The sequence below is a fragment of the Brienomyrus brachyistius genome, chromosome 14 (assembly GCF_023856365.1).
Source record: "Brienomyrus brachyistius isolate T26 chromosome 14, BBRACH_0.4, whole genome shotgun sequence".
In the NCBI taxonomy this organism is placed as follows: Eukaryota; Metazoa; Chordata; class Actinopteri; order Osteoglossiformes; family Mormyridae; genus Brienomyrus; species Brienomyrus brachyistius.
The window spans coordinates 2,079,844-2,104,780 of NC_064546.1; the positions used below are offsets into that span (position 1 = coordinate 2,079,844).

A 24,937-nucleotide genomic window follows, 5' to 3' on the forward strand; every position below is an offset into this window, starting at 1 on the left:
AGAATAATGAGTGTGACGTGTCCGTGTCACATGGGACCAGCCAAGTGTCCTGGCTGGCCTGATGGGAGACACACCCACACACTCCACGTTCATTTCACTGGAGCTCTGCCCCGGCGGACCCAGTACAGGATTTCAGGCCAAATGGCCTTCGGTGCAGTTTCATTAGAGGATATTCTTTTTCACAACTGCATGTTGGATCCTTGTCTTTCCCTTTCTGAGAAACGCACCCTCTTTTCTGACCATTTACACAATCCTAAGCTTGCTTTTCAAATGGATCAGTGGTGCCCGATGGTTTATTTCACTTACTTTTAGATTCTGGTGGCACAAACAATGTTTAATGTGCGGCAAGCAAATCAAAAAATTAAATGAGAGTTTTCTGTTTTTTTCCTGTAACAAACAGCAAGACTGCTGTGTGAAGCACTCAGTTTTGTCAGTCAGACAGTCTACAGCAATCTTTCCAAGTAGCTATTTAGGCAAAACAAAAGTTTACTTCAATACAAACCAATACTGGGTTTCATTCCAGAATTCCCCCCTGGGATCAATAAAGTTTCTTACCTTGTCTTATTACAATTTAATCCACAGCAAGCCCAGTATAATCACACAGCACTGGGAAGACCAGCACAACCAGCTGGTTGCTACCTGACATGATTGCTTCTGTTACTTTTGATCTCTTTTTATTTAATGATTTACTTTTTATTCTCTTGGTGTGTAGGTATCACTGCATAACCAGTGGTCAAAACCAGAAACAACCAATGACATGTTCTCAAATACAAAAGTATAAGGAAAAAAAACACTCAGCAAGTTGTATTTGTCGAGATTTTTTTGTTTACGATTATTTCAATTGCCAAACACTGGGCTGTCCATCATTATCACTATCAGACACTTAAATAAGTCACACATTTCAAATTAGTTAGTTATACACATAGTAGTGTTAAAAATTGAGAAAGAAAAACGTCAAAATGTTTTTAAGATTATGACGCAACGAAAAGTTTGTCCACTGTGCAGATACGCTTACGATGCTTGACTGACTTAGGTCACCCCATAAACGTCAAGCGAATATGAAGTATGGCAAATCTGTAAAATTTATTTGTAATGTTTACTAAATTAGAAGGAGCTGATGGTTTTTCAGCACAGTGCTACAGTGACCGCTCAGTCAGCAATATTACCGATCAGACATGGGTTTACAGGTCAGCAAGACTGGTGGAATGTAAGGGTAATCTAGCAATGGTGCTCAGTAACAGGAAGCTCACAGCTGGGGGTAGAGGGGGGGCAGGTTCACTTCTCCGTGGAGAAGGCTCTCTTCATGAGCGGGGGCGCTGTCTTTCCGGTGTCGTACAGGGACTCTGGGGGAGGGCTGCTGAGGCAGCACCAGTCCGGCGTGCGGCCCGTCTGGTTGTACTGGTCCCGGGAGATGGAGCGGCTGCCCAGGATGTCCTGCAGAGCCCCGAATATCGCACCTGAGGAGGAGGAGGATGAGGAAGGATGCAGGAGCGTCAGCTGTTCATGCAAAATTCGACCCTGCAGTATCATATTCTACCCAGTCATGCACTAAATTGCTGATGGGTGAAACACAATGAATGAGAGCAGTGTTCTGTTACTGAAGACCAAACATAGTGACACACCTAGACACTGTGAGCGTATCTGATATCCACTTGGCATTTCACTGCTGCTTCCAGGCAAACCATCAGTGAATATCTAAATGGACATGCTATATACCAAAAGTTCCATATTCTCATTCAAGTACAGATTCAACATTCAAGAGACTTCAGAAGTGGAAAGTTCAGGTCCAGAAAGTAAAAATCCAGACCAAGATTTTGTTCCAACCAACCAGCTGAGTACTCTGTGACTCTTTATATTCAATTGGTTGGTTGAAACAAAATTTTGGTCTGGTTTTTTACTGTCTGGACTTGAACTACCCACCTCTGAGAGACTTGGCCTTATGTAACAAGTGCACTGGAAAGCTTAGCTGTTCAGCAACACCCAGTACAAAGAAGATAAGTATACAAATAAAGTACAAGTGGTTAATATTCTATTATATATACAACAGCACAGCCTATTTTGTTATTAAAACTATGCATGGTTTGATTTGTAAATAATATTATAAAAAGTGAAAATACGGGAGGTTTTTTTTGAGGAGTAAAAAACAGACTGGAAATGACCCCAAAGTGGATCCATTCCAAGCAGGTGAAGTTCAATTAAGCCTTCAAGACAGGGAGGCAAACTTGGAGGGGGAAGGGGGGGTTCTTGTAGCAAGGGCAAACAGTAGAAGACCTGGAGACTGGCATATGGGGTAGGGCAGGGGGTACGCACCTCCGAGCCAGGCTGTGCAGTTGGGCTTGGCCGGGGGGCTGTGCACACGGAAGGTCCTGCTGGACAGCACCTGGCGGTAGCGCGGCCTGTCTGCCAGGTGGCGGATCTCGGCCAGGAGTCGGTGCAGAAAGCCGGGCAGCATGGCTGTGCCCCCGATGACCACCAAGTTCTCCGCCAGGGCCTTGCGGGTGTCCATGGGGCACTGCGGGGAGGGCCGGCTACATTACTGGGAGGCTGAGAACCGGAAAATAAACTTGCCCGCCGTTCCATTAATGATTTAACGAACTTCTGGAGTCCTGCCACGAATGACCTGAAGGCACCCCGCTGGACGCCGCTCCCAAAAGGATGCGATTGTTTAAGATCCGTAATCAAGTCTGCTTGGCATCGCTTCCAGCTCTCCAGGTAGAACCAGAAAGATTACCCCAGACCTGACTTGGGACGCTGCACACAGCCTGGGGCCTCCTATCTATTGACAAAGGTACCTTTGAGCTGGGCGCCCCATGAGCTGCTTTTCCTGTGCAATCTCTCAGAAAAGTACAGAATACTCCCAGGAACACCATTAGCGAAGATCTCTGTATGTATCAAAGTCAGCCACATTTTCAGTATTGTAGAATGAACCAAATGCTGAACAGAACACCTTGATGTCCTACCTTGACCAGAGCGTCGAGCATTAGGGTGGCTACGGACTTCTCCTCATTGTCCTGTTCGAACAGCATCTCGATGACAGAGTCCCTTCAAGAGTAAGCAAGACCCCAATAAGGAACAAACACGATAAATGTAGCCTAAACACAATGCTCATATGAACACTGACCACAGTCCGTAAGAGTAGGATTCGCCCACAGAGTGCCACAGTCCCTTGGAGGGACACTGTCCTGCTGCATATTATTCATACTCAGTCGCACACTGTGGGCAATTTAAAGTTTCTGCTTCAGCTGAACTGCATGCTTTTGGACTGCGGGAGGAAGCTGAATCACAGGAGAGTGTCCCCATAAACACCAGGAGAGTGTCCCCATAAACACCAGGAGAGTGTCCCCATAAACCAGGAGACCTCAATAAATAAAAACAAACACGCAGATGCCCATACTGTGTTGTATAGTACTTAAATACAGTAATAAGCATAAATTTGTTTTACAATTCCAGGTGCAAAAACGCAACTCTAATATTTGCATGTAAACTTGCAAAAGCTTTTCATTTTTAGAATACACCGAATTCGCAGAAAACCAGAAGCGTGAGGTCTTAAAGCGCTCCCATTGGTCAGCACAGATAAAGAGAAGTTACCTGATCGATCCTTTGATGTGTATAATCTTCTCGCCATCTAAAGGATAATCCACTTCGGGTGGTGGGGCTGGCCGCTATGGGAGCAGAAAGACACCAGCCACTTAAAAGCATCATCACAACTTACGCCAGTCAAACAAACTCCTTAAACAAGAAGTCATTTGAGGGCCCAGCTTTGTTCCCTGCTTCCCCCCCCCACCTCTGCTGTGCCCTCCAGGTTGAATTTAGCCTCCTGGATCTTTAGGCCCCTCTGCAGATCGCTCACGAAACAGGTCCTGACTGAAAGACAGAACAGGTATGACATATGAGGTCCACAGAAAATCTTCAATCTAAATTCCCCCTCTAATTCGTATGCGTATTGTGTTCTCATTATTATACTAGACCAAATCTTCAGCAACACTTAGACAAGCTTGAAATGGCACATAACGTCAATGCAATGTTTTGAATGTTAGATAAGCACTCAGACAATCCGTTTAGCCTGTTTAGGCATTCTCTCTGCATTAGGCTCCAAAGGCCTTCCTGCTCTCGTTTCCCCACCTTTGATGTCTTCCACAACCTCTTCTGGAATAGAGCCTGAGAACAGCAGACAAAAGGAATCGGTGAGAGACAAGGGAGCAGATCCGATTACACAAGCTTCAGTCTCCATTTTCTGATTGGTACACCTTCACTGATCCACTCATTAACAAGAATGTACAATCATTTATTTGGCTAAATGAATGTGGCTGAAGACACTTGAGGGGCACCTACAGACTGCATTTGATGGCTAATTGTGCCTGGTTGTGAGAGGAAATGGAAGCCTATTTAATTAGTACAGCCACAAGGGGTCCTTTTAGGTATGGCTAGAGTGGCCACCATCAGTGCCCGCCTCATCTGTGCGGAGTAAGAGAGCCTACGGGACAATGGTTGTCAACTGCCAGACAGCGACCGTCACATGGGAGGCTGCAGAGAAGCAGAATATAAAACACAGAAGGATCCATAAAAATTGATCTTGCTGAAATGGACTCCACTCAGAAGATGCGGGGGGGGGCAGTTCTGAAACCCAAGCAGATCTGTGATACACAATGAGCTGCTAGGAACCAAACCAAATCATTACTAATAAACGTATTTGGGTTGGCAGTATTAAACAGACTGAGTGCCAAGCACCAGCAAAAAGGACACTGACAGAACAATTATGAAACATATTTTGGAAATTCGCAGATAGAATTATCACTTATGTTGTGGAGGCAAAATGTAATCTTCGGAAAGGAATGTCCAGAATTTTTTTACCACTATATTTAAACCATGAAATGGCTCATTGAAGAAAAAAACCCTTCAGCTTTTTTTTGGACCATTTCTTAGTGTTAATCTGTATCCTATTACGCCACTATTAATGTGTCTATATACAGCCAAATTGTTACTTTGTAGCAGTGCAGCCTCTAGGGCCTCATACAGGTGATTAGTTTAGACAAATCTAATTACTCGCTGTACTAATTCAAAATGTTCCGGTACTAAACGTACAGGAAGGATTGTTAGATTGTGCATTTACTGATAGAGGTGGACATTCCACAGCTGAGAAACATCCAGCTTGCTGTACAGAAACATTTTGTCCCGGTACAACGGTACAACAAATGCTTAAATTCAGGCCAGAGGTTATAATAGCTGACAGGCTATAAAGCCAGCACTGACTAAGAATTATCACACACCGGTGGTGCTGGACGAGATTAACCCACGTCCCATTGGATAATTCAATGTTTCCCATTGGGTTATACCCTATGAGTGATGCAGCAGGTTCCCACCCACTGAGGGGTTTAAAGCGTTATTCCACCCACTGCTATTAAAAAAAAGAATTCTCCCATAGTTGCTTGTTTACTCGTCTGACTTCTGATGCACACCCAACATAAACCTTAGTGGACAGAAGGGGATTGCGCACTTACCAATGACCGCTGGCAGACTTTGTCCTGTGCTTGAGGCTGTGTCCACGGTGCACTGCTCAACAAGCAGGGTCTCGAGCTCCCTGCAGATCACACACACACACACACACACACACACACACACACACACACACACAGTCAGCTCAAACCAAGCTCAGACGCTGAACGTCGGCAGTAAGCTGGCCCCCACTGAGGTCACCTTGAGCTGGAAGGGCAGACAGCTACGCATGCAGGCTTACTTGTGAATGGCCTTCCCTCCCATCGGCAATGCCTCCCAGGCAGACAGAATGGGGATACCTTCATATATCTGTGGTAGCGTTCAGGGTAGATTATACTTCGCCATATATAAAGTTGACACTGCAGAGAGCAGTTCGCACTGGGAGCTGTAATTCCACTTGGCACTGAACTGAAGCTCACAGGCCTACGAGCCGATCTAAACTTCCGCTTCAGTTAGGTTTATACAATGCAGCACATTCTCACACAACAGCTGGTGCAATGTGTAGAAATTTGTATTTGTAATATGGGGAACTCAAAATTAAACTCGCCCTCTTCTTCTAAGGTGGAGATCTAAGCCTGTATGTTAACCCTGTAAAACAATGACTGGACTCTGTGTCCATCAGATCTATGGGGCAGGTAAAGCCTGCATAGCAGTACAAGGATACAGGCAGCACAAGGGTCTCTGTGTAGCCACAGTCCATCACCAGGGCAGAGTTGATGCCCAGCGTCAGGACTGACATCAGGTGACTGGGGGCAAAGAGCACCGATGGGACCTGGGAACAAAAAAAAACATTAACACACAAAGAAATTAACTTCCGGCGCAACATATAAAAACTGCCTAATTGTGCAAATAGGTATTTATATGGGAATGACTAGGAAGAGAACAAATGCAAGCATTCAAAAAATATAATTCCCTGTCCAACATGCCCGATCTGCATCAATACAGAACATATAATAGTACTGGGTAAGACATGGTTTCCAGTACCTCAAAGTGCTTGAATAAAACTTTGGTGAGGGTCTCCCTGAAGTGCGAGGGGCAGAGCACTGACTCAATAATAACAATCCGTCGGTCCCGTGGGTTCACCAGCAGATGTCTAAACATTGAGAGACACAGTGAAGACAATTTGTCAGTGATTCTAACTCCAGTATCATGGTGGCACTGGGCTATAGTCAGTTCTGGAAAGAATAGGCTGTTGCTGATGGCTAGACTGAGGACAGCATGCGGGTCAATCATAGATCACTAAATCCGGATGTGAAATCTAGGCCAAGCAAATCGCTGAAGAGCTCAGCTATTTAGTATTGCTAGCAAGTAAGAGGATAATAAAGGATACAATTAAAAGATATTATTTACCTGAAGTACAGCATATGAATGAACTCCTTGAGGTTGGAATAGAGCTCATCGGTATTTATGTGGTACTGCACAACTTTAATAGGCTGTATAGCAAGGAAACACAGTCACGTGACTTTCAGAACAATGTATGGATTAGAGAAGAAAAAAACAAATGGTACAGCAAGCAGACTGACCTGCTGGAGACCTGGCTTCTGGATCTCACTTGGAATTATACATCTGGGCCCCGTCTCACCTGCAAAGCCACACCTGCGCGGATTAAATAAAAGTGATATCTGATCAGAGGTGTAAAGTGACAACGTATAAATGCTCTGTTACTGTACTTAAGTAGGTTTGTTCTGGATTTGTACTTTGCTTGAATATTTTAGCAACATTTACTTCCACTTCACTAAAAGTCTGAGCCGAATAATGACTTTTCATTCTGATATATTTTGCAGGACCATCATAACCAATTTATAAAAAATAAAAAGCCTATTGTTGCATGCAGTGTGTTTGACGTGCAGCTGCAGGATTCTGGGTGAGATATGAGTTGCGATTTCCCGCCTCCCCCCCCCACTATTCTTGAGCAATATTTTTCTTTCTTTATATATTATTTTGTACTACATATTATCTTTATGGTTGGTGTGGTAGCTCTGAGACTAGAGATCTATGCCAGCCATCAGAAGGTTGCTGGTTTGAATCCCGTGAATGCCAGGAGTGATCCTACTCTATTGAGCCCTTGAGCAAGACCCTTAGCCTCCCACTGCTTCATCCTGGGAATGTGTGCGCCTTATCTATATTGTTTTTATGAAGATGGAACAAACTATATATATATTTATATAGAAATGCACAATATATATACATACCAAAATTCTTCAACTTTATTAACATTCAAAGTTAGCTGTGCCAGAGCTACTACTGAACTAATGAAGATGACTGAGGTGGACAATCAGTCATTTTCTGTAGGATGGACGAGGGTTTAAATCGCTTCATTCACCACTTATAAGAGGTCAAAAAGTACTATTTATAATTAGGGATGGGCTGATCTACATTTTTTCAGTTGTGATCAGATAGACAACTGCCAATACGATACAGATTCCGATACAAGAGCATTTTTTACTTATACTTTATATATTATTTTTTTAAATTAGTAAATACAAATGAAAATTGTATGCAAAAAAACCTTTAATTAGGCTACTAGAAACATGCAAAACGTACTGTTCCACCTGGTTTGTACATCTTGTTTTAAGCGTTTATGAGGTATTTGCAGTTCAATTTGAAAATCTTCCAAGCGAAAATATGCCATTCAGTTTTCCTTATTGTGACTTGCAATGCTATATTCAAATCTCTCTTAACTGAAATTCAATGGATAAGTTGCTTTCTGTAAAAATCAATAAATCTGAATGTATAGGACTAGTACTTTTTACTTAAGTACCTTTAAAACCAGGTATTATTTACCAGGTATTATTTACCAGGTAGTATTTACCAGGTAGTATTTTACTGGATGACATTTTCTTTTACTTGAGTAATATTTCGGTGTGGCTTTTTCCACCACTGCACCTGACACTTGAGAACTGATTACTGTCCACAACAAAGTGTATTATCCTGAATAACAGACACCAATAACTAGGCATGTAAAGATAAATGATTCATCAAGATGCGTCAATGTAAGGAGTGATTCAGCAGCATCGATCTGTAATGTCAAATTCGATTTTTCGGGGTAAAATCCTCCTTAAAGATACTGCTGCTTCTGGGATTCGTGCTCTAGTGTCCATAAGCTGCAAGTAGACACACAAAATAGAAGCTTTGCCACACGGATTTCCAAAATGGAGGATGGCATTACAAACAAACAAACAAACATGTTTTATTAGCCATTAGTACAACTACATTGGAGTGCTTTTCTTTGCCTTCCCCATTTTGCTCTCTATAGCGTGGGGGTCACAGCGCAGGGTTAGTCAATGTGCAGGGCCCCTGGAACGGGGGGGGATTAAGGGCCTTGCTCAAAGGCCCACGGACATGTGACTGTTCTGCCGAGACCGAGGCTTCAACCAGTGGTCTTCTGATCAAGGGTACAGAGCCCACTATGGCACTAAACACTCCCCAGCATAAAATTCACAGAAGAAGTGCTACCTAATGATTATTACGCTAAGACACTTTTGGGAAACACTCCCCTGTTTTGTGGCGCAGAACGCTCTCTCCAAGACAACCTTTGTGCAGTGAACGCTTTTGGGAAATTCCTCTCTTTTGTAACGCAAAAAACTGTTGATATTCCTACTTTTTACATTAGCAATTAGGAGTGTAACGGTACACGTGTTTGTACCAAAAAGTTTTTGCATGAATCTTTTGGTTTGGTACACAGATATACTGAACGCCACAGCAAATACAGAATCCTTGAGTGTTTCCCCCGAGCAACATTCGGAAACGGGCGAATGAAGCGGAGCCGCTACGCATGTGTGCGTACGTCCTAATGTGAAGCTGGAAGGTGTTAATATGAATACAAGTACAGGTACTTTTTGTGGGCAAAGGTGGCTTAATGGTTAGGGAAGTGCACTTGTAATTGAAAGACTGCAGGTTCGAATCCCCAACCACTGAAGTACCCTGAGCAAGGTACAGCCCCCAAGCACTGCTCCCTGGTTGCTGAATTAGCTGCCCCCTGCTATGTCACATTGTCACATATGGGCTAAATGCAGAGGACACATTCCGTAGTTGTGCACTGTGTGCTGTGGTGTGTGAACAATGACCAGTGATCACTGAATTCAAAATTTTTTAATGCTGCACCATAATGGATATTTATTTTATATGCTTTGTATTTTTTGGAGACAATATTTGTGTTGCACAGGTCTAAGATGAAGCTGAAAGCTGCTAATGTGAACAGTACAGATCAGGTGTACCGTTGGGTACCATTACAGCCCCAGTAGCAATGGTCAAGACTCTGAGGTAGCTAACTAGCTAATGAAGTAAAAAGTACTGGCTAGCATATCAGTATCAGCTAATATTCATTAAAAATCAAGATATCACCATAGGTCATATTTGCTGTACAGAATTAAAACTTTAATATTTAAATTTAGCAGCACCAGATCCAAAGATGCTCCTAGTACTAAAAGAAAAGAAAAAAAAACAGAATAATGATCATTAATCCCCGTGGAGAAATTCGCTTTTCGCCTACCCTGTGTTGCTCTCCATGAGCTACACAGACAGGTGAGATCAAGCTTGGGGGTCAGAGCGTAGGGTCAGAAACAGCACACAGGCTCCAGAAACTGGGGATTATTGGCCTTGCTCAAGAGCACAGGGGCATCTGACTATTCTGTTAAAGCTGGGGCACGAACCAGCAACCTTTCAATCACAGGCAGACAGTTTTAGTCTGCTGAGCCAAACACCACCAAGATGGTACAGATTTGGTATAGCAGGGAACTGTTTATTATTAAAACTGCAAACACAGCAAAGGAACGGATTTGCCAGATTAAATGGTGTTTTCAGTGTAGAAAACACGATCTGCTGTTTCATTTATGGATAGACTGTGCATCCACATTAATAGATATTTTATTGCATTTAAAGATTTCTTTAAATACGCGGATACCTTCGATTATACCGATTTTGAATAGATCTTTATAGTCATGTTTTTAAGAAAAACAACTAAAACACCGTTTAGCAGCTCTAAGATTGTAAGTATAGAAAATGACATATGAAATATAGATTTACATATGGACAAACAAAAATAACACAACACAGTGAAATAGTATGTATGGAAGTACTTGTGCAAAATGATAACATAAAGGGAAAAATGAAAAATAAGAGTGACAGGGAGTAATGAACTTCAATATCTATATAAATACACTGCGACCTCGCGTGGAAGTCAACAGTTGGATATCATAAGATACATATAGTTAAATACTCCAGTTTAGGCCAAAACCTTCATTTTCTTTTATCAACCATCCATTCTAGTTTTAGTATTTAATTAAAACCCGTTGCGACAAAACATTTAGAATACCAATCTTCTTTAGAAATGAACGAAATAAAAACGACTCGTGTACAATTAACTATCACTAAGGAAAACATAAAGCTCCTAGCAAAATGGATATGCAGAATAGGGACGTTAAATTGTGTGCGCGATGTTTACTTACTTTGTGTATGCTGACCCCAGATCAATGACGACAGCGGTTTTCTCCCCGCCTGTTCCTAATCCCTCAAACAACGGCATGTTAGATTAAATCTTTAAATTCCTACGCAAACCTTAATAAATAAATCAATGAAAGATATGAGCGCTCCCTCACACCGCTTCCTAGCTCTCTAACCGAGCAGGGAGGGGTCCTTCTTGATCTGACAGCTCTCCCATAGTTCCATAGTCGTCCATGGCGTCAAAAATCTGCCTGAGTAAAATTAAAATACAATTTAAATTGTTCGCGTTTTATTCTCACCAAAATTTTAAATGGAATATATACAACTATTGGAGATTTCAATGTTTTGAGTATATGTTTTTTTATTGCTAATGTCAGGCTCAATTTTCCATAACAATCTCAGGCATCTTTTTAGGCTACAAAAGTGAACGCAAGGCAACGGTAACCCTTGTACAAGCGATGGAAGACTGTTTGAAAGGGTTTTGTATGTAGTATTACCATGTGGTCAAATAAATTCTTACCCGTTAAATTATTATATCGTTTCAGAGGCATAGTCCTAATGTCCTGCAGGAATACGGTGTTCAAACTCTCTTAAACCAGGGACTCCCAAATCAAAACAAACCACAGTTACGGACACTCTACCATCAGTCATCGCTTAAGATCTGGACCGCTGAGGAGGCTCTTATGTTTCTTAATTTTTAGCTCAGAGTGCGTTGCATAAACCGAACATTAATTCAGATATTCTGTCAATTTACTATAAGTTTTAATTGCATTATAACCCCTAGTTGAAAACCCATTGCTATTTGTTCCGTGATTTACTGATTTTTTTCATTAATCGTGTACTGTATATTTAAAACTTTTGTTTTAAACAAAACCACAATTAAACAATAGGGAGAAATTTGTCTCATAATAATCAAAAGAAGTAATGTGTCAAATTTTGCTTGATTTCCTTTAGTGATAAAAATTTTTTGAGACCAGAACAGACCGTGCTGGCATGGTAATTCTAATGTATCCACGTTTTAAGGCAGTGTGTCCGAGACAAATTTATTACAATTAAAGGCACTCTAGCTACTTCTCGGTATGCAATAAATGCGCTAGAAACACTTATATGTCAGTTCTCCAACCAAGTAAAACATTTGCCGACGTCTTAATCAGGGCAATACACTTCGGGATAACATGGGATCCATGTCAAGCATGTAAGACATTTTGTCAACTGTTGTTACTGGAGATATATATTACACACACACACACATACACACAGAGACAAGCACATATATAAGCGAATGGGTAACATCGCGCCGGTCCCCAGCCGTCACACTGACGCACCCACACATGCACACCATCGCAGGACAGCAGCGGACCAAGCGCCGTCCAGCCTGCAGGTCTGCGACGCCTGATGACAGTCTATCTGCACATAGATTCGTCTGAAAGGCATCGCGTGCCCGAAACGTCGAAAAGCAACGAAGTTAGATAAAATATACGAAGAATCAGGCTATGACAGGTAAGGACGACGGTGTTTGCGTAAGATGCGGCACATATGTGTCGTTGAAATTTCTGGTCCGTTTTGCAGGCAAACCCAGGACAGTTAGTTATGAGGCGTCATATTTTCCACCATTGAATGTAATTTATTAAATAGCTGATATAAGCGGTGCACAATGCTAATGCCGCTCAAGTTAGCGAAGGGCTTAACACGACACCCTGGCATCTAGATCTGCGGAACTGCATGATTTTTATTTTTGTGTAATTCTGTCATAGATTTGACTTGTTAACCGGTCCAGAATAACTGGTTGTAAGATGGATGGATGGATGGATGGATAGAATTGTATTCATTTTACCAAAGCAAATTCAGCCTTGCACTCGAAGATTATTGTGAACATGGGTTGGAATTTAACAGCAGAAATAAAAGCAATAATAATAATAATAATAATCATTAATAATTAATCAATAATAGTAATCCCACCGTAGAATAATGAGGAAACAATCCTGGGCACTGGAGTAATAATTATTCCCAAAACTTGTGCTTTGAAAAGATTATTTAAGCGTCGGTATTCCGTATTCCAAAATGATCTCATGTAATGTATTTCAGCTCATAATCATTCATGTAGGTCCTGCTGTTGCTACCATTATTGTTACTGAAGATGACAGAAGTGTGACAGATCAAAACTGGAGGGTTAAGCTAAGCTCTTAGCTGTCCTCTGAGCAGGGTACCTGCGTGTGGTGGCCCATGGGCAGCAGGGTACCCGCGTGTGGTGGCCCATGGGCAGCAGGGTACCCGCGTGTGGTGGCCCATGGGCAGCAGAGTACCCGCGTGTGGTGGCCCATGGGCAGCAGGGTACCCGCGTGTGGTGGCCCATGGGCAGCAGAGTACCCGCGTGTGGTGGCCCATGGGCAGCAGGGTACCCGCGTGTGGTGGCCCATGGGCAGCAGGGTACCCGCGTGTGGTGGCCCATGGGCAGCAGGGTACCCGCGTGTGGTGGCCCATGGGCAGCAGGGTACCCGCATGTGGTGGCCCAGGGGCAGCTTTTATGATCCTTCTGTCTGTGTAATAGTCTGACTAATGTCTTAATTTGCATTTGTTCTAGATTCCATTCCAGAAATACAGTGTCTTTTTAATTCATTTATATGTAAGTATCCTAGTTATGTTGCAAATATATATATACACATATAAATTGAATGTTCAAATAGATTTGTTTTCATTAGGTATATTTTAATATAATATTTTTCATTATGCACTTTAATAATTATGTTGATCATTATTATCATTATTATTGCTGATACACCACATGCATTGTCATACAGTGGTTTATTTTGCTTCAATGAGTAAATGCTGAGTGCTGAAATGGGGAACTTTCAAAGTTTTAGCATTTCATTTTTGCAGTGCTTCTGGAATGCTGCGTCGGGCTTGCCCAGTGAAATAAAGCGGCTGCATCAACAGAACTGCAGTTTATCCACTAGACTAGAGCCACAGCAGTCTCTGAAGGGAGCTGCTTCCAGTGAAATGACATTTACATATATATGTTTACACAAGGCCTTGCATGACAGAGATGGCTATATTTTAATGACTTGATTAACTTAAAGTCTCTCCTTATTTGTTTTTTTAGGCATTTTAATTGAGACTTGCCCTTGTACGCCTTAGCTTCATGTCCACATAACCGTGAGAGATGGCTGGTGCTCTGCCCCTCCAGCTGTGCATTCTCTTTGGAGTTGGTCTTCTGGCCCACTGCGCACCATTCCCAGCTGAAGGCTCTAAGACCCTGAGTAGTGACACTTCAGCAGTGAAAACCACTCAAAGGCCGGCAGAGGAAACTGTGGTGGCACAAGACCTCACAGAGGGCAAGTTTGAGGGAGAGGACACTCTCAGCAAGCCTGCCGCTGCACCTGTCACGTCCGTGAGCCCAACAGCAGCTCCGGGTGGGCTGTCACAGAGCATCAAGCCAGCCAGTGAGATGGGGAAATTTCCAGCTGGCAGCTGGTCTCCCCAAATGGGAGTGAGCGAGACCAGCTTCCAGAGTTCAAGGTCGGCGATGGAGGGTGTATCTGTCAGTTACACCGAGGATCCTGTAAGAGCTACAGTGGCGTTGGACTTTGTTAAAGAGATACTCTTGAGTGACCTCAAGAGCTCACCACCGCAAACACAGGAAGAGGGCGATGACCAGGATGGTCAAATGTTGAAGCACATTGGAACTGCCACGTACATCCCAGTTCCAGGAAAGAGCCTGAGTACAGAGCCAAAAATGGGCTCGGCTAAAGGGATTAATCAAGAACGTCTGTCCCAAGGAGCAAAGTTGAGTATTGGGTCCTTGGCAATAAATACTGAGACACCAGATATTTTGGATTCCACTGACCAGGGTTTGCAAGGTTCTCTTGTGCAGGTGGTGGCTAAGGACAAAGCGGTGCGGCACATCTCTGCAGTCACTCCAGTGCTACAGACCCTACGAGCAGAAAGGGAAATGGCCCTTTTGAGAGAATCAGAGCGAATTACCAGCAGTGAATCACATGGCCCAGTTCCTGCCTCTGCATTGCCACCAGGACTAGTGCCAAGTGGCCCACAAGAGGCGCAGATGGTCTTTTCAAAGAATGAGGGCCCAGAAACAGACTTGGATATGGCGGGCCAAGCTGCGGGCCAGGCTGGGCATGGAGCGAGAACCTTAGAGCTGGGACAAGACACTGAAAGCCAGCTCTCTAAGACAGAGGAAACTGGGATTGAGGAAAATTACACTGTAGCAGAGAGAGCTAAGGAACTTGCTACAAAGCACCTAGATGCCCTCTCTTGGGAGGTAACAATGGTCAACGACCCAACAAAGAAGAATATTATGCAGTCAGGGCCTGAAGGAGAATCTGGGGCAAGACATGGTGCACTCCTGGATGGAATCCAGCTTTCAACTCAACTAGCAGCATCTCTGCGGGAGAGGGGCGTTGCTCCATCTCCACCCCATCCATCCACTTACCTTTCAGCCAACTCTGCACCTAAACAAAGTGACTCAGGAGAGACCTTGGCTTGGACAGGTTCCCAAAAACAACAAACTGGCCAAGTTCCTACATCTTCCCAGATGGACGTTTTTTTGCCCCAAAATGGAGGTAATGGTTTTAATGGAGTGAGGTCTTTCCAGACAAGTGGAGACAGGATACTGTGTTCCACAGTTCATAGCCAGTATCATAATGGGTAGCCAAGGTAGATTATACACATGGTGTTCTGATATTGTTTGTGCAGGATATTGTTTGGGGTAAATTGATAAAACAGCCGGGGTCCATGGAGATGAGAGTTAGCTTTTTAGGATTCTCACTTACCACCACTTCATTTTGTACGTCTTACTCGAAATCCCACCCAGCCAAGTGGCATCCTGATTGGTTGCTGTTTTTGGCTCAGTGCTGGAAACAGGGCTGGGAACCTGTGACAGCTCAGGTCTAAACGGAGGCCAGGCCGTGGCATGTTTTGCACACCCTGGGGGGGTCTGTGAAGATTTTGAGCAAGGTGGCTTCCAGGTTTGATAGGCATGATGCCATGTGATTTTTAGATAATCTTTGTCATCCACAGTGGGAGGCATGTCGGACACTGCACACCCATCCTCCACACCCGTGCGATCTGGACCAGAAGCCACAGTGGGGGAGGAACCCCCAGTTTCAGATGGGGCGTCTCTGAATCAGGACATGGACCTCCCTCTCATATTTGAGCCACTGGATGGCCCCTTGGACGAGATGATCACCACTGGCACCCCCTCCATTCTGCAGTCTCCCCCTGCACTGCTAGCAAGCTCCTCTGAAGTGATAACTCCAGATTTAGACCCATCCTACTCTTCCTCCTCAAAGACTGAGTCTCCCACCATGCCAGAGGGGCCCTTTGTACCTTGGCAGATGTCGGGAACTGAGATCTCTGACATAGTCAGTCCCTCTGTGCTGTCGCCCCTCACAGCACCCCCTCCAGGACCCCCACTGGAGTATGACTCTGTGGGTGAGGAGATGCATTTAATTCTAGCACATTCATATGTACTGTTATATCTTATGATACATATGATTCATATTTCCTCTTTACTTCTATAGAACTGGGCATGACTGCAAGTCCAACTAAAGATGCTACAGAAGCCTTCTCAGATGACAGTGAGCCCCCCAAGAGTACAGAAGGTTCTTTCCTTACAACTATGGCTAAGACTACCAGTCTGTCATCACCTAGAAACAAGTCTGATCTGGAAGAGTCAGAATCTGAAGGTATTTACTCACGCCAAGGAAAAAAAAACCCAGAACTTGTCTGCTTCTAAAACAACCCTCCAACTCTCCTCACAGAGGAACACGACGATGAGGATGAGGAAGATGAGGACACGGAGGATTCTGATGAAGAGGAGAGCCAGGAGGATTTGGTGGAGACTCCCACACCAACCCCGGTGCCTCACACCTACAGCCATGTCCCTTATCACCTCTACTCAAACTCCATATGGGTACAGCGCCATCAAGGGTTAGGTACGTATGCATGACTATTCATGATAAGGAGTCAAGGAGTATTTGTATTTCAGGAGAGTCTATTCCTGTCTTGGGCTTTAATCTTTTAATATAGCCACACGTCAGATCTACTTACTCCATGTACTATTGGTCTTGAGAGTTCAATCTTCTGCAGGTAATTGAGGCACATATTTTAACCAATACCATAACTGCAGTTTGAACTCTGTCCACTAGAGGGCTGCAGAGTCTCATATATTCCGGGAACACAAGAGACAAAACATTTTGAACCTCAGTGCTGTAAGGCATAGTCCAAGTTAGGCTGATTAGGCACAGTCCTCCACGTGACTCTAAGAAGAATATAACAAAGTCATCACGACATGTTAATGGGGTCATTGCTTTACTAGCCCAATATCAACTATAGAGGGCACTAGTGGAGAATGGATATTAATGTTAATTAATTTATGTGTTTAACTATAATTTATGTATTGGACTGAAATAGAGAGGAACCCTGTTAGGTGACATGTGAATTTGCATGGGGCAACACCTCTAGGGTGCTTGAACATCAGTCTAACGTAGTGCTTTGTGTCTGAGACCAGTGCTGACATCTTCTACACATCGGCCTGCTGCCATGACCTCCATGGAGTGTCATCGATAGAACATAAAGGGCTTGTGCCATACCGTAGGTGGGACAGCCTTTCGGTAATGTGACAGTCTCCTCAATCCCTGACTTATCAAAATCGATGAACCGTCTGTTTCCTTAACAGTGCCATGCTTAATCTGACTGCTTGGTTGACTTCAGGGGATTGTGGGAGTAAGTCTGTAATAATGATTGACTCACCGTCAATGCTCAGTATCCCCAAAGGGAGGGTAAATCAAAGCCGACAGAAGAGCCGGTTGCCTTGTGCTCTGCAGAGCCGTTGTTCGCCAGCCGCGGGCTTGAGAACGAAGAGCAGCCCCAGCTGATTGGGTTCTATTTACAGGCTGCGTTTTTCTTGCGGGTTCGGCACCAGACTGCAGGATTTGGCCGACTCAGCTAGACTTGCTGGATCGCAAGGAACGCAACTCGTGGCAGAATATGGCCATCCTTCCTGACATGGGACAGCTGTCACAGTGCCTCTGCTTAGAGGGATGCAGAGCAATTGAGATGTTACCTATGGGCTTGTGTCCCATTTCCGAGGGACAGTTTCGCTTCTGGGACTTCGCTGGTTGGGCGTTTGCTGGGTCCCACCGAGCATGACAGATATGCAAATGTGGGCGATGACGTGTTATCCTATCCCGGGGGAGCAGCTGACAGGTTCGTCTTCAGCAGATTTAGTCTTAACAGTAATCAGGCCCTGCCTCACTGTGCAGTGCCAACCAGAGGAGTATGAGCTGTCTGTCTCTGTTCTGTCATCCAAAAGCCTCCTGACCAGTATTTTCCATTGCCGAGGTCACTTTGCAGGTTAGTAAATCATATCACACATTTTTATTCGTAATGCAAGATTTCATGCCTCCCCTTTGCCAGATTTGGGGGGAGGGGTGGTAAAATGTGTGGGCTCAGAGGCTTTAGTGAAAGTAGCGTCCCACTGTGAAACTTGGCTCTGCTGAACAAGTTCCAGTCTGGGCCCAGTTTGTAGTGGGTCTGCACTGCATCGGCCCCTCAGAGTGAGAGCACAAAATGCTGTTCCAAGCACCATGGCAGAAAACGACCAGCAGCTAGGGTGGTCTGGCAGGCCTGAGCATTAAGTGTGTGCCTTCGCCAGTCCCAGTTGGTGCTGCACACCATGTGGGATCTGCTTCCAGGCTGGGCCCAGTGAGCAGTGCGTCTAGGCTGCAGCTGCCTCTCCGAATGGAACCACTGAGGACTTTCTAAGGCACCATCTCAGAAAATAAATAGTGATAAATGGTGAACGTCAGTTTAACTGAAGGCTTTACTTTTTGCAGCAGAACCCAATCCGATCCAAAGCTGACCAATGAGGGTGGTCTGTCAGGCATAATAAGCATTAAGAGTGTGACTTCGGCAGTCCCAGTTATTGCTGCACACCTTCTAAGATCTGTTTCCAGGCCGGGCTGCAGGGAGCCAGTTGTGTAGATGCGGCAACATATCCCTGAACAAGCTTTTTAAAGGTCTGTGATCCTGTACTGGGGATTGTTTTTTTTTTGGGGATTCTGACCCCAGTTTTATAAAGATGACAGAATCTTAACCACTTAACTTGAAGATATGTGTTACTTAAGATGGCCATTTATTTTTTTTGGGAGGGGTGAGATTAGAGAAGTAGTTAATGGAATAATGACCATAGGGTTATTCTAAATCCTGGGTGGACCGTTAACCTTGCCCTTGCAATGGTCTCTGTGCCTTTTACAGTTAAGTAATTTGACAATAGTGAGGAACGGACCTGCATGGGTTTGCCTGAGGGTGGGTGACTTCTTATGCAAGGACATGAGATTGGGGCATTTTTCTGTCTTCCTCTTTGCACTTTTCTCCGGGGGAGTGGCTTAGGCACTCATCTCCATTACCAGTGTTGAAGCCTCGGAGGCCCAAATGGCAGAAAACAACGGTGGAGACATCAGATGTAATTACGTCACTTACATGTGATTTTGCGGCATTTCTTTCTTCATCATGTAAATTTTCATTTTCCAGGGCTGCTTCCTGTGTGATGTTGGCATTTCTGAATCGCGGAGAGTGTAAATAAAAACAGCTATCCTTCACCCATTCTAAAAAGAGGCCCGTGCTCTGTTTCTCTTCCGAGTTTCACGTTCACCCTCCGCCATCCATCACCTTGGCTGCAGGAACAGCAAATGCAAAGAAATTGGCTAAAATTTGCCGCATGCTTGTTTGGCCTCTGGGACACTCATAAATTCCCCCGCCTCTGCAGCCCTGCTCCTGCTCCCACCAAACCCCGAGAGCCTACTTTCTGCACAGCAGAGCAGCAATTTCACCTGCAACTGTCCCAGGTGTCTGAGAAGCAAGCAAAGTGAACCACCCCCCCGTCACTGCCTACAGGGCCACACCGAAAGACTTGTGCACTTGCTGCGGCATATCAAAATGCCACTGAGTATAACACTAGCAATTGTCGTCAATGGAAGGATAGTAATGTCAATGGAAAACAAGACGGCACCCAAAGACTAATCAAGTCGCCCCTATTCGCGGTAACCACAGGTCTTGCACAGCGCCTCAGGAAGTCTCTTTCGGATTGGCTGCTCAGTGCATCCTTGTACTTCTGGGTAAACAACCCAATGAGCACTTCTCTATCCTCTCTTTCAGTGCGCAGCTGGGTAGAGAAGATTCGTGATAAGGTTAGTATTCATCCGCCAAATTTGTGATTAGGTTAGTACACATCCGCTACATTCGTGATAAGGGTAGTATTCAGCTGCCAAATTTGTGATTAGGTTAGTACACATCCACTAGATTCATGATAAGGTTAGTATTCATCCGCCAAATTTGTGATAAGGTTAATACACATCCGCTACATTCATGCTAAGGTTAGTATACATCTGCTAGATTCATAATAAGGTTAGTACACATCCACCAGATTTGTGATAAGGTTAGTGCCCATCTGCCAGATTCATGATATGGTTAGTGTTCATCTGCCATTTTCCACAGAGGAAGTAGATCGGACTGCTTGTGCCCCTCAATGGCCTTTTAACAGACAGTCATTTTTGTCATATAAGTTTCAGCGGAGGGTGAAATAAACTTGTACTATCCACTGTTTAAGTGCCCTCTACATCAATAATTCAAGCAGGTGTGGTGCATTTGTGCACTGGCACCAGATCTTACACTCTTAAAAGTTGCAGCCTGGAAGTGGCGCAGTGCAGTTTAAAGCTCACCCTCCCCCCCACCACCACCACCCCCCCACCTCCTCGCTTCTGCAGGTGGGCTACGTTTCTGGGATGTTGGCACCGGTGGGCATCGGGATCACTGGGGCTCTCTTCATCCTGGGGGCTCTTTACAGCATCAAGATGATGCATCGCAAGAGGAGGGATAACAGTCTCAAGAACCAGCGGAGGAAGGTGAGAAGGAGAGAAGAGACGGAAGCTGAAAGGCTTGCTGATCCGCAGAGAGGCTGTTTTGAAGTTAATGGGAATTTGAGGGAGGGAGGGAATCAGCGAAAGGCCGGGCAGGCAGATAGCTTTACTGCAGCGGGGGGCCAGGTGGAGGTGGTATAAAATCTTATTTTCAGTTTTTTGTGAAATGTCTGTGCTGTGTGGCGGCATTCTCGCCATGCCCCACGTAACACTTGTCGCATGACTCGCATCTTCAGAGCCCAGAGACAAACAGCAGGCAAGACCGAGCCATGCTGCTGGCTGACAGCTCAGAGGATGAATTTTAGTACCAGCAAGAGGATGACAGCAGCCATCCCTGGACCGCTATGGCAACCGCAGAAGAATCCTTCGAACATGCTCCCACCGTGGATCGTGTACCTGCATGTTAAACAAAACTGATTCTGAAGAGGTTCTACATCCGTCCTTCTCCATCATTGTGAGCAATTGTGATTGTGGGCAGAGCCAAGACAGCAATCCCTTCCAAAAAAGAACTTTGTAGATCCGAGTGGTGTGCGTAACACTCATTTTTGAAACGCGGTTTCTCACCGCGTGAACGGTCATGTTGGATTGCCGGGACTGAATTTGATTTCAAAATTTCCTTAGTGATCTTTTAGGCATTGAACGCCTCTTCACAAGTAATTCACACTATTAGCGGACTAACCAATGGATGCTGTCTTTGGCTAACTAACGAGGTCCAACAACCTCTTCTTTTTTGGACAAGTATTGTTGGTTGGCTGTGGTGTCACCATCAAATCCACAGCTGCTGCATGAGCCTTGATGTTCACGGCTGATACGTCCCTCCGACGGCAGTTCGTTCCCGGTGTTTATCTTTAATTCTCAGATGCTCTGCCGGGTTTGCTTGTTGTCGTAATTCATTTAAACAGGCGGGACTGTCTGGTATATATACTGTTTTCCATAACACATATAACTATGACAGACTTAATTGGCATCCTCACATGGCTATATTTGCACACATGTGCTGTGATTTAACTTCTTGAATGCCGAAAGGCGCAAACTCTTTTGTGATGTGTACAGGCGTATTATCTTGTGAATATACTGACTTAGTACAGGTTCTGCTTTTTGTAAAGCAACGGTATTTATTATACAATCATTCACATGGATTTTTCAGTGACAATCTGCCTTGATCTGCATCGTGAGTTCATCTCGCCTTAATGTGAGATGCTGTATGTTTCTTAAACAGCTAATCTGTATATGTGCGATTTATATATCAGTGTTTATCGCCGGAGGCTAAAAGCTAAAAGTATTTCACTGGTTTCTTGGACAGTTGTACATATTTGCTGTAATAACTGTCTTGAATGACAGGAACTGTTACCATCCAACAGCAAGATCTGAAAGAGCATAAAATTCTTTTAATATCCTTTAACGGCAAATTTTATTAAAATTGTAGCATCTATACCATTACACCATTTACCACTTTAACCACATACTCCACCAGCACATTGGTGCACTTGACAGTTTTAATACACCCATCTATTTTCTCCTGGCTTTCATTTTCCCCTGTAGAAAACAGCTTCTCTTTGCACTGAAATGTGTGTGTAGACAGGAGCACTGGAATAATTCCTGTGTATGAATTCATTATCCAGTGTTGTTTGCTTTTTATGGCTGAGCGTCTGAGCTCATACATATACAAAGACATACAGGGATGGTAGAGCATAGCTAAGCCTCTAAAGGTATCGCCGAAGCTACGTCTTAAAGTACCTTTGGTCATCAGGCCCTTAAATGCCCCAGCGCTTTGCTTCTGCCTCATAACATAGCAAGGTGCAGGAGCTGAGTTGCGTGACACTTGCTGTCCAGGAAGATGGTCACTGATGTCGGTCACTGGTGTCATTTAATGCCTGCTGGACGGTGGCCCATGAGGCTCACACTACACTTTGTGCCAAAGCCGCAGACTCAAAAAAAATGTTTTTTTGCATGTGCTCATGCAAACGTGCACATGACTCCCAGCACGAATGTCCCTGTCTTATCCCAGTTGTCCTTTCTGGCCCCAATCTAACATTTTCACAATACTGTCCTGACACTGGTGTTCTGTGATATTTTCCATGTGATCATACACCCGCCCCGTCCGTGTCTCCTTATTTCAGGCTGGATTAGCACGGGTCTCCCGGGACCGTCACAGGCCCTGAACATGCATTTATTTGCTGCCGCAGGCTGCGCGGCCGCTTGTCATGCTGTAAAAGGTCACCTGCGTGCGAAGTCGCTACCGTCGTCCGGAATGGTCGCATTGTCTGTAAATAAACGGCACAGAGCCAATAGGCTTTCAGCAACGTCGTCGTTCCCACCATGAACGACAAAACCCCAGGCCCTTTACTTAGAAGGGCATAATCGATTAGCCTTCCTTTGGCACTCCAACAAGGGCACCTGAAGACACGGCTTCGATTTTTATGGGGGTTTTTGATGGTTTTTTTTTTCTTATGCTTAGTGGCTCTGCTGCTCGAGCTCCTCCCACCGTGCCGTGGTTATAAGGCAGAAAAAGCTACAGTCATCTTTACACGCATTACTGCACGCTGGTCCCCGAAGATCTCCACTAGCCGGCACGAGCGCGGTGCAGTCAGCAGCAGAAGCTGATGTAACTGAGGTTTATGAGCATTTAAAGTGACATTAAAATGTGGGACAGGCGTAGGAAATGTCTCAGGAGATGCACGTACAGATGAAAAATGGATCTTTCAACAGGCCGCAGAAGTGACTCCACATATTTGTTCTGTATGACTGCGAAATGTGAGGCCCAATGTCATTTTTCCAAGTTGTTGGGCGTCTCGATTTGGCCCATCGTATTTGGAATGGTGTCATGTCACAATCCGTCACGCACATATGGTGATTAAGGACGTTTTAGGTTTGTGTTAGTGGCGCAATGCCGGAGCTCTAAGTGGGTCGTTCCCAGAAATGCCACCAGCCTCCCGGCCTCACTGTCCTGACTGTCCTGCCGGAGACCTTCTCGTATCACAGAAGCCTCACTCGCTCTGGCAGATCAGTGCCCATGTTTGCAAAGGCAGGGCAGCCACAATGTCAGACAGGTCACCTTCCTGTTGATACCTAATTTTATATTCTGGTGGGATTGTGTGTGTGTGTGTGTGTGTGTGTGTGTGTGTGTGTGTGCATGTGATTAATGATCAGAGAGATTAGCTAAAGCTAATGTATGTTCCCTGCTGTAACAAATGCATTTGTAACGGTCTGTTGTCCCTGCCTTGGCAAGTAATGAGACAAGCTAACTATTATTAACGTAAATGATAGAAGGGGGACAGGAGAGGAGGACACTGAGCAGAGGAGGGCAAGAACAGAGCAAAAGGAAGTATGGTAGAGGAAAGGGAGGTGAGAAAAAGGAGAGATAAGCAGCTCACTTGGTGGTTAAGAACTTTGATCGATAACTAAAAGGTTAAAGGTTTAAATCCCATGAAAAGCTTTGGTGCTGAATCCCAGAATGATATACTTAGCTATAATTACTTTAATACATCTCCTAGGCTGCAAAAATAAGTCAATGTAAAAACCAGGCAAACCATTCTGAAAAAAAGTTCCTCTTAAACAGTAAAATGGTGGCTTTATCCACATGTGACAATGTGCCCCATCTGTCTTAGCAAAAGTATGAATCCATTAGTGGGACATAGTCACAGATTATAAAAATCTGGCTTTTGTTAGAAGCCCCAGCGACGGCTGTCTGCTTCTTAGTGATGGGGACGACATCGACCCCTTTTCACACACCAGCTGACTTTGGATTGGTTTCCTGTGGTGGTTATCTGTCTTTCAGCCTAGCTGGGGCCCAAGTGTGTGCCAGCCCCCTCCATCTAGAGCTACCGTCCTTCTAATTAAATCTCCGTTATAATTAAACATTAAATATTTATCAGCCTTTCAGGTACGACCTTCCCAGGGCAGGCAGCTTCCACAGTCTGCCCTTCTATATATAACCCACAAAGCCTCTTTTATACAGCTTTTTTTTTTCCATGGCCTGTGGAAAGTAATCTTTAGTGCACATGGAATATTGATACTGGGATGGCATTTGGCAGTGTAGTCAGCGATCTCTAAGGTGACCTAGTGAC

The 24,937-nt window shown here is 44.5% G+C and overlaps 2 protein-coding genes across 3 annotated transcripts; one reads left to right on the plus strand and one right to left on the minus strand.

Moving 5' to 3' along the window:
- Positions 1-556: 556 nt before the first annotated feature.
- Positions 557-11,142, minus strand: actr10 (actin related protein 10). The gene is made up of 13 exons (XM_048975001.1): positions 10,941-11,142; positions 7,017-7,089; positions 6,844-6,926; positions 6,478-6,586; positions 6,158-6,265; positions 5,735-5,802; positions 5,499-5,578; positions 4,123-4,158; positions 3,785-3,864; positions 3,589-3,662; positions 2,961-3,042; positions 2,311-2,512; positions 557-1,457 (listed from the first exon to the last, which is right to left on the minus strand). Exons 1-13 carry the CDS (start codon positions 11,015-11,017, stop codon positions 1,276-1,278), a joined length of 1,254 nt encoding a protein of 417 aa, XP_048830958.1. The 5' UTR covers positions 11,018-11,142; the 3' UTR covers positions 557-1,275.
- An 872-nt stretch (positions 11,143-12,014) lies between these two features.
- On the plus strand, positions 12,015-22,972 carry LOC125707715 (uncharacterized). Of its 2 annotated transcripts, XM_048974999.1 has the most exons (9): positions 12,015-12,435; positions 13,517-13,558; positions 14,036-15,512; positions 15,970-16,383; positions 16,473-16,637; positions 16,713-16,886; positions 20,110-20,141; positions 20,718-20,855; positions 21,107-22,972. In XM_048974999.1, the coding sequence occupies exons 3-9, from the start codon at positions 14,096-14,098 to the stop codon at positions 21,173-21,175; spliced, it is 2,409 nt and encodes an 802-aa protein (XP_048830956.1). In that variant the 5' UTR covers positions 12,015-12,435; positions 13,517-13,558; positions 14,036-14,095; the 3' UTR covers positions 21,176-22,972. The 2 variants fall into 2 exon arrangements, with proteins under 2 accessions (XP_048830956.1, XP_048830957.1); XM_048975000.1 differs by lacking the exon at positions 13,517-13,558.
- Positions 22,973-24,937: the final 1,965 nt, after the last annotated feature.